Raw genomic sequence first — 17,724 nt, forward strand, 5'->3', positions numbered from 1 at the left:
CTGGGGACCTAGATTCTAGAGGTGCTTTTATCTTCTCAGCATCTGCTTCAGCTGTCAACTCACCCCTGGTCCCCTTCATCTGTCACCCAAGTGTGAACTCCTTGGATCTGAGTGTCCAGGCTCTGCCCTCCCTGATTCTCTGGGGATGCAGGATAGGAGGAGCAGGATCCGACAGGAGCAGCACCTCAGGGCACACACGGGATGTGACGTGGTCACCAGTCCACTCACCACACATGCAGAGAGGTGTGCAGAGGGGGCGCACAGGGGGCACACCCTCACAGCCAGGACACACACACACACACACACACACACACACACACACACACGCCGTCATCACTACCGAGCCTTCCTCGCTCCATGCCAGGCTGTGTGCTGAGCACTTTATCACACCACCGGAAGTGACTGCCATCATCACTGTGACAGATCAAAGGCCCAGTCCCAGTCAGGAATGCTCTGACTGCATACGACAGACAATGGAACTCAGAGAGACTTAAATAAAGGTTTAATTTCCTTCAGAACCAGGCTGGCAAGAAGAGTTGTGGATGATTGTCTTGGTCTTTCCTTCATAGGGCCAAAGGGGCTTCCCCAGATCCAGCCATCACACCCACATTAATAACAGGAAGGCGGGGTATGGAGCTACAAAGCCTCATCCAGAAACATCGCTATTGGCTTTGCCGAGTTTCTGCTGGCCAGAGCTGGGTCACCTGGTCACTCCTCCCAGCAGGGCAGTGGAGAAGGAAGCAAAAGCATCCCACGACAGGCAGGGACCCACTCTGATCATCACCTGGGTCAGAGCATCCTATGGCTTTTTAGCAAGAGCTGGTGGCACGGAGCCCCCGGAAATGGGACATCAGTCACAGACTTGGGCTGTGCCATGATTCCGCCCAGGATCCTCAGGGACAGAGGATCTAGCCAGGAAGCCAGAACTGTGGCCACTGCTTGAGCCCCGGGAGAGAGCCTGAGACACCAGCCCAGCTCAGATGTCCCCGTCCTCATCCAGCTGGGCACCTGAGGTGACAGGAGCCAGACACGCAGCCTGTCTGCCCCTCGAGGGCCTGCAATGCTTGGTGCCAGCTGCCATCCGGATCCTGGGCTTCCCAGCAGCCCGTGCTCACCAAGGCCCACAGCTCCTCCCCGGAAGGTGATGGTGTGGCCAGAAGCGCCGCCCTCTCCTGCCGGAGGTCACCGGCCTGCCAGCTGCGGGCACCAGGGCGTGTCCGGGTAGAGCAGGCAGTGTAGGGAGCGAAACCTGCAGAGACCGGACACAGACATGAGGGTCACCCTGCAGGCCCAGAGAGGTGTCCCACGCACGTCACCTGTCACAGAGATGATCCAGAACGGGCACCAGGTAATATTCAGAGCATATTATTCTTTGTTGGTGGGGGAGGACACACAGCCATGTCCTGGGGACAGCTGAGCAGCACCCCCTAGCCACCACCCGAGAAATGCCAAGGCACAGCCAAACTAATGCTCAAAACATTCCCAGAATTACCAAATGTCTCCAGGAGGCAAAGTCACCCCTAAATGAATGTCCCAGGTTTTAAGAAACTTCAAAAGTCAGAGATGGCTTACAGAGACCTCAGCCAAGTCCAGGCCATCTGACCCCACAGAACTGAGTCACCCGAGGCTCCAGCCCCAGCTGGCAGAAATCTATGGGTGTTAGGATCTTCAGGCTTCCAGGAAACTTAACATCCATTTTGTTTGATTGTTTATTTTGTTTTCTGAGACAGGGTCTCACTATGTAGTTCAGGCTGGCCTTGAACTCACCACCTAGCCAGTCAGGCTTTGAACTTTTAGAGATTCTCCTGCCTCAGCCTTCCGAGAGCTTGGATGCCGGGCATGTGCCACCACACCCAGCTCAACACCAATTCTGAAAGCCCTTAATCGTGCAGCTCTGGCTCTCACACCTCCTCTGGCCATTTGTAGGTAGCACTTCCCACCTTAGAATGCTGAGTGGTTTCTAGACACGGAGGGACTCTGCAAGCTCAGAACGTGCAACTTGATAAACAGCCTCAGGGCAGCTGAGCACTGTGCCACACAACAGGTGGTCCCGGGAGCCTTGGAGCCCTGGCTCCCCTGGGTCACAAACTTCCTGTGACCCTAAAATCCAGATGGAGCCCACAGCATCCTCGGGAGGGTCCCTGGACACCTCCCGGGCCACTTAGGACACCCCTGCACTGGTCTCCACACTCAGGTCACGCTGGCTGCCTGCTCCAGCACCTGTCTCCCCCACCAGGCTTGATATGTGCTACCACTTGGCCTGCAGACAGTGCCACAGGTCCCCTGTGTCACCCCAGCTGAGAAGTCCCCGCCAGCCCCACTCTCCAGTTAGATCTGGGGCTGTGTCTTACCCTCCCCCGCTCCGCCACCCCATGCTTCTCCTGTGTCCCTGCACAGCTGTGTCCAGGGGACAGGGGCTCCCTCTGAAAGGTCTCACCCCACCTCGTCCCCGCTTGCTGTCTCCCTGCGCCCCCACTTGCTCTCCAGTTCCCAAGCCCTCTGTGCGCTGCTGACAAGCGGCACAAGGGAAGGGAGGCTGGGGACAGAGGGCCAGGGGTGGAGCCTGTGCCGCAGGCAGGGTGGCTCCTGGCTGGAGCTTTGTAAGACGCAGCCAGCCCGCTACTGGGCAAGAGCACTGGGAGGGCCGAGTGCCAGGCTGGGGTTGGGCTCCAGGTGCCCCACACCGTTCCCCTCTGCCTGGGCCAGAGCACAGATACAGCCAGCAGCCAGGGGCAGGCCGGAGCTGCACATCACAGCTGGAGGCCAAGGTGGCAGCCCCACCCCTGCACCTGCGCTGGGCAGACCTGCAAGAAGGCCGTCAGAGAGGCAAGGAGTCCAGAACCACTAAATAATCCACCGGGCCCCTGGGCCTGAAGCTCTGCGTTACTCGGAGACCTCTTTGCTCAGTGAAGACCGCTCAGCCTTCCAGGTGCCTGACAAATCCAGAGGTTCAGGGCTGGGGGAGCCCTCACATCTACCAGGCCCAGCCTCTGAGTATTAGAAATGGGGAGGCTAAAAATCAGAGAGGGCAGAATGCTTGCCTCAGGCCACACAGCAAGCCAGCCACACTGATCCCTCCTCCCTCCCCATGCAGTCCGCCCCCGCTCCCTGCTCCTCCCACTCCCAGCACCCACCCTGCAGTGCCAGGGCCCAGCCTCCCCCACACCTCCGTTTCACCCCCAGACCCACCTGGAGGGGTCCTCTTCCAGGGGGAAGGGGCCTGGCAGCTTAATGACATTGAGTTTTCCCTCAAAGACACCATAGCTGAGAGTGACCTGGGCAGAAAGAAGCAAAGATGCCTTGGGGACATCCCACTGGGTCCCCCGAGGGGCAGCATCTGGTGCTGGCATGGAGGCAGATGCATTTTAGTTATTTATTGGTCGGTGCTGAGGGGAAACTCATGTATGGCGGGAAAATGCTCCGCCACTGAGGCACACGAGGGGCACAGGAAGCCTCACTGCCACTGGCTTCGGCTGCCACCAGGTAGAAAGGTAGCTGACATCCTGTAGGGTGAATTCGTGCCCCCGTCCATTTGCACCGCAACAGCATGGCTTACCTGGGGGCTGAGTGACACCTGGGCCTAGGGACTTGCAGGCTGAGCCCACTTCCCCCAGACACTCACTGTGGGCCTGATGTCCCTGCCACCAGTCGCCCCTGCTGCACCACGCTGCGGGGCATGGAACCAGGACTTCAGCAAAGAGACAGATGCACCCATGGACAGCTATTGGGGAGGCTGAGGCAGGAAGATCACAAGTTCGAGGCCACCCTGGACAACATAGCAAGAACCTGGCTCAAAATAAAATGTTAAAAGGGGCTGGGGGTGTAGCTCAGTGGTAGAGCACTTGCCAAGCATGCATGAGGCCAGCGGCCCAAAAAGATAACAGGAGTAAAAAAATCACATCTGTCCTGAATAAGCACAGATTTTTTTCTTCTTATTCCCTAAACAATACGGTAGAACAACAATTTACATAACATTTACATTCTACAGGTATTATAAGTAATTGAGAGCCAGGCCTGGTGGCACATGCCTGTAATCCCAGCACTTGGGAGGCTGAGGCAGGAGGATCACCATGAATTCAAGGCCAGAACTACATAGCGAGACTACATAGCGAGACTCTGCCTCAAAGAAAAAAACTAACTGAGAATGATTTAAAGTTTAAGGAGGACTGTGTCATTTATGTGCAAATCTAATCACATTTTATTTGAAGGACTGAGTATCCCAGGATCTAGGAAACCAAGGGCACCCTAGAAACCAGTCCTGCGGAAACGGGTTCCTTCACACAGAGGAGCCACAGCTAAGGACAAGGCCCCAGCATGGTGGGCGCTCAGGAGCCCTAACCATTAGAAGCCCTGCGCCTGGGTGCCTAAGTTCTTTCCCTCTCTCCTGGCTCCAGACTCTGGGATCCTAATAGGATTGATCACCCCTAGATCCCTGATCCAGGTTAGCCAACCAACACTCCTTCCTCCAGGCACTGGGATCTGAGGGGAGACAGGGGCAGACCTGGGGCTGCCCTCCTGCCAGCCCATGCCCTAAGCCTGTCTGAGGACAAGGCCCACACACAGGACAACAGATGGGGGAGGAAACAGTGCCTGGATGCAGCCAGACCTCACAAGCCAGGCCCTGGGCTTCTCCGTGTAGCACACTGATCTGCCTCCGGACTCATGCCCAGTTTTTGTGACTTGCACCCCAGAGGAGCTGGCCACACTCTGGCCCACCTAGCTGGGACCACCTGTGGGGCTGGAGGCCGGGTCTGCAGGAGCGGCAATCACTCCCTGCCTGTCGGAATGGGAGCCTGTCCCTTTCCGGTACCCTCAGATTTAGTAGGGAAGCTGTGACCAGGAAGGGGCTCCCCAAAGGGATACATCAGAAAGGGCCAGCTTGACTCTGCAGGAGGATGTGCAGAGCGGAGGGGACAGAGGAGTGGAGAGAGACCTGGACAGGGCAGGAGCGGGGAGCAGGGCGGCCGGACCCAGAGGCAACCTCCTCTCATCCGTGCAGGCCTCCCAGCTGGCACTTGGAGACCAGATCAGAGAGTCACAGCAGGGCAGACACTAACCCCTACAGGTTAGAGATGTCACAGGGTGTGCCATTATGCAGGTCCTTTGCCACCCTGGGCCTCAGTTTCCCCATCAATAAGGGATGGGCCACACCCCATAATTTCAAGTTTCAAGTTGGATTCAAATCCCTCCTAATCCTTTGGGGGGGCCTTCCTCCCCGACTGCTACCACCCGCCCTAGGGCCGGCTCACCTGCTCCAGCAGCTGGGCAGCTCCCAGCAGCTGCAGGGTCTCCAGGTGCGAGTGGAAGAGGGGGCTGGGCTGCAGGTGTCCCCCCAACTTGCACTCGATGATGTAGCCTACGGTGCAGTCATCAGGCAGCCGGATGAGAGCAGAGGTGTCCACAAAGCGGGAGCCACTGGGGGACAGAGCTGGGCTGTAGCAGAGGGCTCGGTCCCCACATCCAGGCTCCCCACCTCCCTCGGCTCAAGCAGCGGGCTCGGCACACTGAGTGACTCGCTCAAGTCAGAAACCTCAGTCTCCTGTTCTGGGAAATGGGATGATGCAGGGCCTGGCTTCTCGGGGCTGCTGGGAGGAATCGCTGGAGGCTGGGTGCGTGAAGACCTGCATAGACACAGCCTCTCTCTTCTCACTAGTGTGTGTCAAGCTTGAGAATCTACTGCCCCAAGATAGGGGTGAAATGTACGGATGAGAAAAAAGTGCCTCCTGGCCTCCAAGGCAGCCCCGCTCTGGGGGAACAAAGACAGAAATAGGTCATTTGGGGCAGCGCTGGCACTAAGTTAGAAGAAAGCATACGGTGAGGGGCATAGGAGAGTGAGGTGGGTTTCCCTGAGGAGGTTTTCAGTGGGGTCTCCCAGAACAAACAGGAGTCTGCGGGGGTCAGGAAGGGGAGGAGCTACGTCCCAGGGAAGGGTGACTCAGGACTGACAGTATATGCCCATCAACGCTGTGGCCTCAGAAGGGGGGTGACGCTTTTCTCTAACTCACACAAAGTACCACAGAGGTGAGCAGAAGCCAGGACGGAGCACCTAGGCACCCTGGTCACATACTCATGCCTGCCACCAACGTGCTCTAGGACAAGGTGCCCCTGCCGTGTGAATCCCACTGTGGGACCCTTCCTGTCTAGGAACAAGCATCACAGGCTGCCACTGCGGCAAAGCACAGGGCCTTGGGGCCACAGCGAGCAGCCAGGAAACCTTGAACCTGGGTGACCTCACACTTGCTTAACCTCTCTGTGGCTCGGTTTCCTGAGCTGTAGAAACAAGGTAACCCCACCTGCTCTCCTAGATGTTGCTGTGCTTCTGGTGAAGCTCAAGCCTGCTCAGAATAACACTCAGCACAAGTTCGTGATCCCTGATTATAAGAGCAGCTTCCCCGGAAAACCCGGAGGCCAGGCCTCTGCCCCTCCAGAATGCCCGGGTACATCCACCTCCACACTGAGGCCTCCACTACCCCTAAGTGCCCTTCCTCTGGGGTTCCCTAGGGCTGTCCCAGCTTAAATATCACCCCTTCCAGCCCCCAAACATCCTCAGAGAGCCTCTACATTCAGCCTACCCCTTCCCCATGGCATCTGCTTGGCAGAAACCCTCAGGCACACCGGCTGCCACCCCTCCTCACCCTCCTGCTACCCGTGGGTTCCAGGCTTACCTAGCCCACGGAGCCATCCTCAAAGCCAGTTTGCGGTTGATGCAGAAGCCAGCGCCCCCTGTGGCGAACCAGAACTGTACCAGCCTCTGGAAAGAGAAGGACCAAGGTGTTTAGGGTGAGTCTGGGGAGTGGGGATGGTAAGGAATCTTCACTCCCAAGGATGGCTCAAACGCTTTTTATTTCAAAGGGACTTGCTACAGCCTGGCACTGTTATGCCCGATTTACAGATAAGGAAACCGGGCCCAAAGTCACATAGCTAATTACGAGTCAGGAGATCGCCGATCTGAGTCTACCAGGATTCTGCTTCAATAAGATATGCTATCTTACCCGCCCATCGCATCTCGCCCTTTCCTCTGAACAACTATGAGTGGTTGGGGAAGGGGTGCTACCAACACCCACAGGCTTCCAGCAATCACAGAGGGGTGGGCAGAATCCTCTGGAAAGATGGAGCACATGGCCACGCCCCCTGACCTAGTGATTGGCTCAGCGTCAGGCACATGACTTAGGCAAGCCAATCAGAGTCCTTCCCAGAGTGCTACACTTCGAGAAAAAGATACTCTCTCCAAGGTCACCAGCGGGCAGAGCTACTGTCCACACCAAACCACTGCTACACCAAACTCTCGGGACTAAGAATGGTTTTCTGCCAAGAAAGAAAAAAAAAGAAAGACGATGAGGCCTCTCCGGGGAACGGGACAGACTGTCTTGGACTGTGCAGCCCACAAACCTCAGGACAGCTCCATCACAGGAGCCAAGAGCACCTCTTTAGGTTTAACAGACTTTGCTACCATCACATCAGCCCAAGGCCTTCTCCCCTCTCCTCTACAAGAACCCGAACTCACCCAGGCACATCGCTAAAGCTCCTGGGAAGCGCTTTACCCTTCGCTGTGCCATCTGTGGGCTGACCAGGTTCCCCGAGGTTCCCTTTCCCAAGTGCACAGTTGGGTTTAACAGATGCGCACGCTGTAGCAGGGAGGACAGGCCCAAGATGGTGATGGGAAAGCCCGAGCCTCCTCCCTTGCAAGCTGTGTGACCTTGAGAAAGCCACGCCCCCTCTCTGTTTTTACCACGTTTCCATGAGCAGATCTGCTCCACTTCCGAAAGCCAGTGCTTCTCCTGGCCCAGAGTTGCCCTCCACCTGCACACTGTGATTGGTCCCCTTCTGAGAAATTCAGGGCTTGACCATGGCTCCTGAGGACCTGACACACAGGTCCCCCATAAATGCTTGTCTTTTAAAAAAATAATAATAGGGGCCAGATATTTAGCTCAGCGGCATAAACGCCTGCCTTGCAAGCATGCAGTCGTGAGTTCGATCCCCAGTACCAAAACAAAATAATAATAATAATAATAAATGAATGTATATGGCTTCCACCTCCAGGTAAGCACAGTAACAAAAGCAGAAGTAGCAATGTTAAGTACCTAGGCATGCACTAAGGGCTGTGACCCGGGAAAAGTGACCAAGGCACAGAGAAGTGAGGCTGCTGGCCTGTGGTCCACGATCAGGGACTGACCCCACACCAGAGTTCTTGCTTGTAGTCTCACCCTGGAGGACTCCAGGATCTGAACAGGCCTGGACACTTAGGGGTTCTGCCACATTCCAGGGTCCAGAGTTCTGGGACCCCACTCTGGGGTGTAGGTGAATGAACGTATCACACACATTGTCAGGGACAGTATCCAAACAGGGACGGGGCCTGGGTGTACCCAGACAGGGACTCAGCCTGCCCAGGAAAAGCACTGCTCAGAAATGAAGGCAGAGCTCTCTGCACTGACCGCTGGCCCCTAGGCATGTCCATTACATGCTCCGTCCTATCCCAAGGACTTTCGGAGATGGCTCCGCTCACAACCACACTGTGAGTAGGGGCTGCTGTCACCTGTGTCACAGATGAGGAAACTAAGCACAGAGGGTGATGTAACTGGTCAAGGTGACCACATCAGGAGGCAGCAGGGCTGGCTTGTGAACTAGGGAGTCAGGCACTGAGTATCGGCAGCCTGAAGGCAAACTGCCAGCCAAGGGAGAGACCAGGGATAAAGTATGTGTGCCCCGAAATCCCTGGGCACCCCAGGAATGGCTCACACACCACTACCACTACCACCACCACACCGGGGCCAGGAGGATTTAATTAGAGCTCAGAAGCTGCCGAGCTGCTGATAATTAAGACTTCAGTTTCCCTAACAAAGCAGATGGTGATCCAGGAGGGCGAGCACCCACAGCGCCCAACTCCTGCTCCAGGCCCTGCCTGCAGATGGGGGACTTCCTGCCTGCCTTTTCCCTGGGGCCCACGGAGCTGGAGCTGTTTGGGTCACCCAACTCCTGAAGCACAGTGGGATCTGAGGACAGGGGAGAATCACACAACACTGGAGACCCGTTTATACTAAGAAATCCTTCCCTGTTTCTCTAAATGTCAGATGTAACTGGGTTTCTGGCACTTCGTTGGTTTTCTAAACCTGGTGACTCTCATCAGTGTCCATCAGGAATGGAGCTGAAGATGGTGTGGGGAGCCCCCTCTTGAGCCAGGGGTCCACTCTGAGTTGCTGATTAGAGGAAGACCTGGGAGGGGGTGACCAAGAGAGAAGAGTATTCTGGAGCACAGAGAAGCAGCAGTTTACCTGCCCCGGTCCTATTCCAGGATTTAACAATCTGCACAAATACGCTGTGACACTGGGTGGCCAGGAGTTCACCTTGCAGTCAGAAAGATTCTAGTTGCTTGTGTGACCCCCACAAACCACGCTCTTGGGTGACCGAGGGCTCACCTGCATTATCTCAGGCTCCCCATTTCACAGACAAGACCTAAAGCCACTGTCCTAAACCCACAAAGACAGAACCAAATCTGAAACCCTGAATCCAACTCTCCTCTCCACCATGCACCCCCTTAACCTCTTCCCCCAAGACCAGAAGCCAATGGGCAAAGGAGGAAGGGAAGGAAGGGCAGACTGACCGTGCGGTTGTGCGGCCGGGGCTCAGAGGTGTGGATGGGCCGGTTCAGGCTGGGTTTGCCGATGTAGACGTCACGGCCCTGTGGCAGGGCTGTCAGCAGCTGTAGCAGTGCCCTGGGGTTCACATAGTTGTCGTCATCTACATGGCAGAACCACCTATGGGGATCGAAGCAGGACAGTGAGCTGGACCCCCCACCCTGCTACAGTCATTGTGGGGCCCCTACAGTCAACCAAGACAGTTCCAGCAGGCAGCGGCCCTTTCAGGCCCCTGTTTTGTGCAGGCACTGCACAGGCTCTGTGAGGAAGCTGCCCCAGGGGAGGCAAAGGCCACCCCTCCCAAGAGACGCAGGGTCACGCACCGGAGCCCACTGGCCAGGAAGGCGTCAAACTCCGCAGCCATCTTGCAGGACAGGGCCAGGTGGCTGTGTTCTGCGGAGCAGTTGGTGACCACAAGGTGGGACCCTGGCGAAAAGAGGAGTCAGGGGGCCCTGCCCAGGTCCTCCCCACTGCCCGCCCTCAGAGAGCCTGGAAGGGCTGCTGCCTGGTCTATGCTAGGACCCAGGTGTCCAAGGCCTGGTCCAGCAGCCCCTCCCTCTGGGTAAAGGAGAATCCCCAGTGTCAGAGGTACACCCCGAGTGCTGAGAAGCCCCAGACCACAGCACAGCCACCGGGCTTCCCCTGGCACCAGCCAAGCCTTAACCACTCCTATCCCCAAGTGGGCAGAGTTACCCAGTCTCTCCTGGAGGCCTGTGTCCACACCGTCAGTGAAAATGAACGTCTGAGAAGGAAAAGGGGACCGGAGTCAGGTCTGTCAAGGATGCCCCCAAGCCAGTCCACAGCCACTGCCCAGGCGGGTCCACACACGAAAGCCTGCTGTCCTCCTCCAGGGACAGACACATACCCATGGTGTTTGCCCCCTTTGGATGACTCACATGCATGCACGTGCACGCACGCACACATACACACACACACACACACACACACACACACCAACAGACACGCACAGCTTTTGCGGCCTCATATATATTTAGCGCCTTTACAGAACCACACACCCTTGGCAGGACCACACCCTCTCCTGCCACACACCTCACTGTCACACAACTCTAAATTCCCCATCAGGACACAGACTGTGAAAGGGCTCCACACCCACATCCTGAGGCCCCAAACCATTCAGGGGACAGTGATTCTTCCACAACCACAAACCCCTACACAAGTGCAGAAACTGTGTGCATGGTCCCATTGGGCTCTCCCCACTGGACAGGCACCCACCAGGAGCGTCACCCATGCCTGCTCCCCAGCAATCCTCTCTAGACCCTAGGTGACAGATGTTAGGATCTGTTCCCTTCCCAAAGAACCAAGGCTGGGATTCCAACCCACGACCTTGGGTTCTGCCTGCCACCTCCAGGTGGGCTGAAGCTGCTCAGCTACAAACAGACCAAATGCAGACACGGAAAGAGACAGAAACAACCCCTGCAGAAGCAGCCCAAGCAGGGACACCCATCCAGAGGGACTGTCACACCCATCCCAGCCCCTGCAGAGCCTCTCAGCTCCCTCACGGCTCCCTTCATCCCCTGAGCGCCTTCCAGGCCTCCCCAAAACTTGTGCTGTCCTGCTCAGCCCTGACACAATTCGGAATCCCTAAGTGAGGAAAAAGGAAATAAAAAAAATCCCAAGAAGAAATACTGAAAGTCCTCCATTCCCCATCTCCTTACCCTGTCCTCCCTCCAAGCTCAGGGCCTCTGGATGCAAACGCTCCTCCCCGTTCACCCATAAACCTCTTCTAGGAACTGGTCCTTCAGATCACAACAGCCCTGCCTCAGTTTACCCATCTGTAAAACAAAGCACCATAACAGCTAGGAGAGTGAATGAGACTGTGTGGTATAGACAATGAAGCCAGCTCTGCTTATTTTACCCCAGGAGAAACTGAGGCACTGAAGAACAGAAGCCAGGTTAGGGCACAGAAAGAGGTAGGAAGAGACCAGACCTGTGTCCCAAGGCCCAGACCTGCTCCTGAGCCCTCTCAGGGGACTGCCACAGGGCTGCTTCACTTCCGTACATCTGCTTCCCTCCCAGGACCAGAGTCAGGAAGTGCCCATGCCCACCACTCCCTGCTGACCCTTCCCTGGCTCCCAGCTTCCCCTGAGATAAGGTCAACCTGCAAAATGTGACCAGTGAGGGGAACCTGACCTCCGAACCCTGCCACCTTATGATGCAGTCCTATCTCAGCATGTCCTGTCCCACTCCTGGGGCTTCTCTTTGCCCAGATTTCAGTTCCCCAAACATGTCTCTCACACACACACACACACACACACACACACACACAGAGTCTCTCTCTCTCTCTCTCTCTCTCTCTCTCTCTCTCTCTCTCTCTCTCTGAGCCTTTGCACATGCTGTACCTTCTTCCCACCCTCAAGCTCCCAATTCAAGTGTCACCTCTCCCAGGAACCCCTCCCTGACACCCTCTAGCTTCTCCAGGGAACTCTCCTTAGCCCCCACTCTGTCTTTCTATGGAAACCCCAACTTCTCAGTGATGGAAATTTATCTCTTGGTGCCCCCCACTGAAAGACTGAATCCCAGAGACCACAGCCTGGTCTGATTGGTCTCCCTGTCCTAGCACCTGCGACCTCCCAGGGAAACCCACGAGGCAGCCACCTCTGAGCCCTTCACCCTGGCATCCACTGCCCACCTCCACCTTAGACGTAGCCAAGCTGAGTCCCTAATGTCCACGGGGAGAGTGTGGGTGACCCAAGCCCAGCCCAGGTCCTCTGCCTCCCAGCCAGCAGTGCCATCACCGGGGCCTGGGCACTGTCCCATCTGCACCTTCAGCTCTGGCCACTGCCTGAGCCCCAAGCTGTCAAATCCCCCACAGCTGGGATTTCCCCCTGGAAGGTTTCACCTCAATACTGAGCCCTTCCACCAAAGAAGGGCTTGCTGGACATGTAATCCCAACACTCAGGAGGCTGAGGCAAGAGGATCACTGCAGTTTCGAAGCCAGCCTTGGCTACACAGTGAGTTCAAGGGCAGACTGAACTACACAGTGGTAAAAAATAATAATAATAATTAAATTGATTTTAGGTTTTTTAAAGGGCCAGAGGTGTAATTCAATGTTAGAGCACATGCCTAGCATACTCAAAGCCCTGGGTTCCATGCCCAACACAGAAAAAAATTTTTTAAAAATTGAAAAAGAGTGAAGGGAGCACTTCCTCCAGACCAGCTCAGCTGTCCCACTTTCTAGAACCCAGAGCTCTGGAGTCACCGAGCCTCCTCTCTTTCCCTCACCTGCGGTCTGTCCACCCACCTGCCCTCAGCTGTCTCAGTGTAGTCGCTGCCCACCACCCTCCCAGGCCAGCCCTGCTGTCGCCCTGAGCCTGGCCTCCCTTCCCCACCCAAGTCCGCTTGAAGCACAGTCCTCAGGGAGTCTGTCCTGGAGCTCTGCTCCCAGGAACCCTGGGCTGGCACAGCGAGATGGGCAGAGTTTCCGAAGCCAAGTGCTGCATTTGATTTGTTTAAGGAGGGGACCCTGACAATGGTTAAAACTTCACAGGCTGGAAAACAAAGGCACCAGCAGCCTGCTGGGCTGGGAAGGAGGAGGCTGGGGACCATCTGCTGCAGAGGAGGCGAGATGCCCCCCCTGCCCCTGCTCCTGCCCCTTCCTGCAGGGGACTGCAGGAAGAGAAAGGCTCCTCTGCAGCAGAAAACACACAAAACACACCTCCTCCCCCGCTGCCCCGCCAGGACAAAGGCGGCACACGCGTCCCAGCCTGCTGCCACAAAGGCCCACCTGCCACCCCACCACCTTTAACCAGCCGGGGCCCCACACTGCCGTTAACCAGCTCAGGTCTGTGCCGGAAGCCACTGTCCTGTGCAGACAGGGAAACTGAGGGCTGGAAGCAGGAGGGCCTGGGCCAAGGTCACAGAGAAAAATGATCCAAAAAGAGGAGAGATGCAGGGTGGCATGTGTCCCCAGCCTCTCCCTCCAGTGGACCATCCTTCCTGCCTTCAGTTTAAGGGACGGAGTCTCCAGGATCTGCCCTCACTCTGGGGTCCAGAGCAATGAACTCTGGAGCTGCTGCTCCTTCCTGTGCCAGCCTGGTGCTGCCAGGCACAGCCCCCAGGCGAAGGCCCAAGGATCCTCTCAATGAGCCACTCCTGCAGCCGCAGGACCCAGGCGGCTCTGGGCTGGCTTCTCTGCAAGAAGAAAGAGACCCAGTTCCGTCCCACTGGGCGGGCACAAGCTTCTTCCTCCCCAGCCTCAGTTCCCTCCTCAGAGGCCAGGGCACCACGCGGGGAGCGAGACAGGAAAGAGCCTTGGACCACGTGAGGCCACGCTCCCGGGTACACAGACACAGTGCCATAAACAGGAAGGTCTGCAGGGAGGGCCAGGGCCGACGGTTTCCGCCTGCCTGCCCACAGAGCCAGCATCTCCCCAAGATGAGAAGCAGTGTGAGGCGCAGGGAGAGCGGAGCGCTGAGAAACAGTTAATGTCAGGAGCCATCAGGGGGTGCCCTAGCTGGGGGTCTCCACTTGGCCCAAACCTGCCTGCTCCCTCTCATTCAGCTCCCCTCCAAGGGCTCAGTCACTTCCTCCCCAGAGCCAGCAGTGTGCCTGTGCCTGTGCCTGTGCGTGTGCATGTGTGTCCACCCTCCACCTTCCCACAGAGGCTCCCTAATATCCCACATCCAAAGCTTCACTTGAGGAGGGTACTGGGTGCGATGGGGGGGGGGGCACTGAAGGAGATTCAGTCTGGCACAGCCACCTCCCCTCAAGGCATGAGCCACCTGCCCATGCCACCCACACACCTCTTGCCATTGCACGTCTCACACTCTCTGGCTCCATGCTTGTGAGCATGTAGATGTGCGCATGCGTGAGTGCACACACACAGACCCACTCTCCATACAGGTCCCCACTCAGGCACACACCTCCAGGCACACACACACACCAGCCGGGCGGCAGCAGTGCAGGGCAAGGGCTTCACCACTCAGCACCAGAGCCCGATGGCTCGTGGACCAGAGTGGGACAACACAGTCACCATCAGGACCTCTCGGAGGCCTCTACCCCAGCTACCCAAGCCCACCGCTGTCCCCAAAGGTCAGGCTGAGCTGAGCCGGGCAGGAGCAAAGCCCCAGCTAGAGCAGCCTGGGAAGGGAAGGACGACCTCAGCCGCCCACAACAGAGGGGCACCCGGAATCCAGCGAGTGTGGGTGCGTGCGGGCAAGGGAGGAGGAGAGACATGAGCCAAGCCGAGGGCAGTGGGCAGCTTGGGCCTCTAGGCTTTCGGGGACCCAGTCCAGCAGAAGAGTTTTGTGAGCCCTTCAGCCAGGGACCACTCCGAGAACCAAAAGTCGCGCGCTTGTCACCTGGTGCTTGGCCCTAGAGACCCACGTGTCGAGTAGCAGGTCCAGACGCGGGCGGTGGAAAGCCCGAGTGCTCTTGATGGCGATGAAGACGTCCCGAAGTTGCAGCTCCCGGGGCTGGGGACTCGGAGCGCTCAGCCCGGAGTGCTCCTGCGCGCCCCGGGCAGTCAGGCTGGAGTGGAAGCGCAGGGACAGGAGCCCCAAGCCCAGGAGGGCGAGCAGCGCGGCAGCCGGGCCCCGGGGCAGCCGGCAGGGCATTGGCACTGGGGCCCCCGGAGAGCTCGGACCCCGCGTCCCGGCCAGTCCAGGAAGGCAGGCTGGACGGTCGGGGGCCCGGGCACAGGTGCGGGCAGGCGGGCATCCGGGGCTGGCGCGAGTGGCGGGGACGCGGCGCGGAGCCACCAGGGCCGCCCTCCACCTGCTCCGCAGCCGCAGCCCCACCCCCGCCCCGCCCCGCCCAGCCCCGCCCCCGCCGCAGCCTGGGCCAGTGGGCGGGGCCGGTGGGCGGGGCCCAGAGGTGGCTGGAACCGAGGCTCAGAGGAGGAACATCCCGGCTTGGCCTCAGCGCCCACAGACCGCGCAAACCCAGGCTCCTCTCCAGCCTCCCCACCGCAGCCTCTCCACCTTCGCCAGGGTCTCCTGCGTGCGCTCTCCGTCTCCGCTAAACAGAAGTTCGCGCAGCTCCTCGTCTTCTCTAGCCCTGGGATGGTCGTGTCCAGTTTATAGCCCAGGCCATAGTGTCCAGTTTACAGCCCAGGCCATCGGGCCCGGAGGCCCAGAATCCTGCACTAGGAGCCAGCAGCTCAGGCATAGAAGCAGGGGAAGCTTGTTGTCTGGTCCCCATCTGGCCCATGGGAGACCCCCAGCGCCTTGTCACTTGGCAGTAACTGCGGCTACTGCTGTGGCCCAGCCAAGACAGAGGACCGACCGAGGGCCTTCCCCAGCTCACCTCCATCTTGTTCTGCAGAAGTCACTCACCTCCCCTTCCCTCCCCCGCTCTAGCTTGGCACCGGCTCCCATCTTATGACCTTCCTCTGCTCCCTTGACAGGCTGGCTCAGCCCATAACTGGGCAAGCACTCACTGACCTCAGGACCTCTGCACCTGCTACTTGTGAACACTTTCCCCGAGAGATCTGCATGTCCCGCTTGCTTACTTCTTCCATTATTTACTCGAATGTCACCTCCCCCAGGAGGCCTTCCCTGATCACTTTAAGTTACAGCTTCTCTGCCCTCCTTCCCAGCTCCTCACCCCCAGGCCTGTCCTGCTGTGCCCCCTTCCCTGCTGCTTTCTCCATAAGATTTCCATCTCCCGATACCCTATATATTTTGTTTATTATCTGTCTGCCTCAAGAGACTATCAGGGCACAGATTTCTTCTGCTTTAATCATGGAATCCCTGGCCCCAGTGCCTAGAACAGTGCTTGGCACATACTAGGAGCTCAGGAAATAACTGCTAAATTCAAGAGGGTGCCAGATGGCTGGGGAATGGGACTGGCCTGTGATGGCCCAGCCCTGTGTTAGGACAATGAGAGGATGGAAATGAGAAACCTTTTAAGCCACATTCCTATAGGGCAGCACCCAGCCAGGCCCCTTCACAGCAGGTCTTCTCAGAGCAGCATTACTGAGAGACATCCCACACTTGGTCCTGGGTTCAAATCCCAACCCGGCCACTCCCAGGCATTATTTATAAATTAGGAACCAAAGCTTGGCTTGGAGGTGACTGAGGGTTTCTGGCACCTCACAGAACACCTAGGACAGATGTGGCCAAAGGCAGATGAACAGCTGGCCACAGCCTCTCCCAGATGCAGATGTGCACAGGCCAAGCACTGAGCAGGGCATGGTGACCCCATCCTAGCACAGGGCAGACAAGGGCTAAGCCCAAGCAAAGTCCTGAGGGCTGGAAGCATCCGGCAGGCTTCCTGGAGAAGGCGTCTTGGCCAGGACAGAGACCAGAAGCAGCTAGCACCGAGGCTGACGCAATGCAAGACCCCACCATCCCACAGCTGGGCGATGCAGAGGACAGAGAACCTCCATTGCAGACCTGGAGTAGCAAGGGACACAAACTGCCTCCAGGGGAGCGCCTTGTCACCTGTCACAGTGGCTGGGGGACCCGCAGGTCCCAGGCAAGGCCCCTCCCTGGCCCCTGCCCATCTCTGAGTCTCCCCAAGCAATGGCTCCCACAACAGCACTGGACAGTCCACAGACTTCACAGCCAGCACCCCACCCTCACGGCCCAGCGCAGGGCACCAGGTGCCCTGAACAGAGAAGTGTGTCCATTGCTGGGGGCCACCTGACTGGCTGAGCCCCATCTCCTAGGCCCTTGACCACTCTCCTCCCAGCACCCCTTCCTCCTCCCACAAAGATGGGGCTGCAGCCCCCACCCAGCTCCCCAAGTCCCCGAATCCCCAGCCCTGATCCCCGCTGAGTCCAGGGTCTTTTCCAGCAGCTGTGGAACAGAGGCCCAGCCCTGGCTGATGGAGCCTCAGCTCACCCCTCCCTCCCAGAAGTTCCTCACCTCTCACAGACCCTGCTCGGGGCCCGAGTACTGCCCGCCTCAGCCCACTGAGTCAGCCCCAAAGAGGGCTCCTGCCCTGCCCTGACACTGAGGCCCCCTCGACACACACGGCACAGCCCCAGCCATGCCGCCAGCTCCCAGCCCCAGAGCTCACTTCCTCCCACTCCGTCATCTTCTGCCACCCCTCAGACCCCGCAGGGCCTACTCCAGTGCATCACTGGGACCACATGTATTCAGTCACATAAGCCTGGCAGTGCTTC

At 57.9% G+C, this 17,724-nt stretch overlaps 1 protein-coding gene across 2 annotated transcripts; it reads right to left on the reverse strand.

The window, feature by feature from the left end:
* Window positions 1-485: 485 nt before the first annotated feature.
* Window positions 486-15,395, reverse strand: Mfng (MFNG O-fucosylpeptide 3-beta-N-acetylglucosaminyltransferase). 2 transcript variants are annotated; one of them, XM_063238503.1, is made up of 8 exons: window positions 14,954-15,393; window positions 10,326-10,374; window positions 9,956-10,058; window positions 9,599-9,752; window positions 6,666-6,751; window positions 5,250-5,415; window positions 3,190-3,275; window positions 486-1,249 (listed from the first exon to the last, which is right to left on the reverse strand). In XM_063238503.1, exons 1-8 carry the CDS (start codon window positions 15,206-15,208, stop codon window positions 1,183-1,185), a joined length of 966 nt encoding a protein of 321 aa, XP_063094573.1. In that variant the 5' UTR covers window positions 15,209-15,393; the 3' UTR covers window positions 486-1,182. The 2 variants fall into 2 exon arrangements, with proteins under 2 accessions (XP_063094573.1, XP_063094575.1); XM_063238505.1 differs by lacking the exon at window positions 3,190-3,275 and having other exon boundaries at window positions 14,954-15,395.
* Between the last annotated feature and the right edge of the window lie 2,329 nt (window positions 15,396-17,724).

This window comes from Cavia porcellus, unplaced genomic scaffold, assembly GCF_034190915.1.
Source record: "Cavia porcellus strain 051 isolate PalLab524CR breed Dunkin Hartley unplaced genomic scaffold, mCavPor4.1 scaffold_27, whole genome shotgun sequence".
In the NCBI taxonomy this organism is placed as follows: Eukaryota; Metazoa; Chordata; class Mammalia; order Rodentia; family Caviidae; genus Cavia; species Cavia porcellus.

Bases quoted from the DNA above. Each gene is read 5' to 3' on its own strand.
- Mfng (XM_063238503.1), bottom strand. From the start codon at position 15,208: ATGCCCTGCCGGCTGCCCCGGGGCCCGGCTGCCGCGCTGCTCGCCCTC. The intron at 9,753-9,955 runs GTGCGTGACCCT...CGATCCCCATAG, and splicing joins TTCCTGGCCAGTGGGCTCCG to GTGGTTCTGCCATGTAGATG. The intron at 3,276-5,249 runs GTGAGCCGGCCC...CTTTCTGCCCAG, and splicing joins CTGCCCAGCTGCTGGAGCAG to GTCACTCTCAGCTATGGTGT.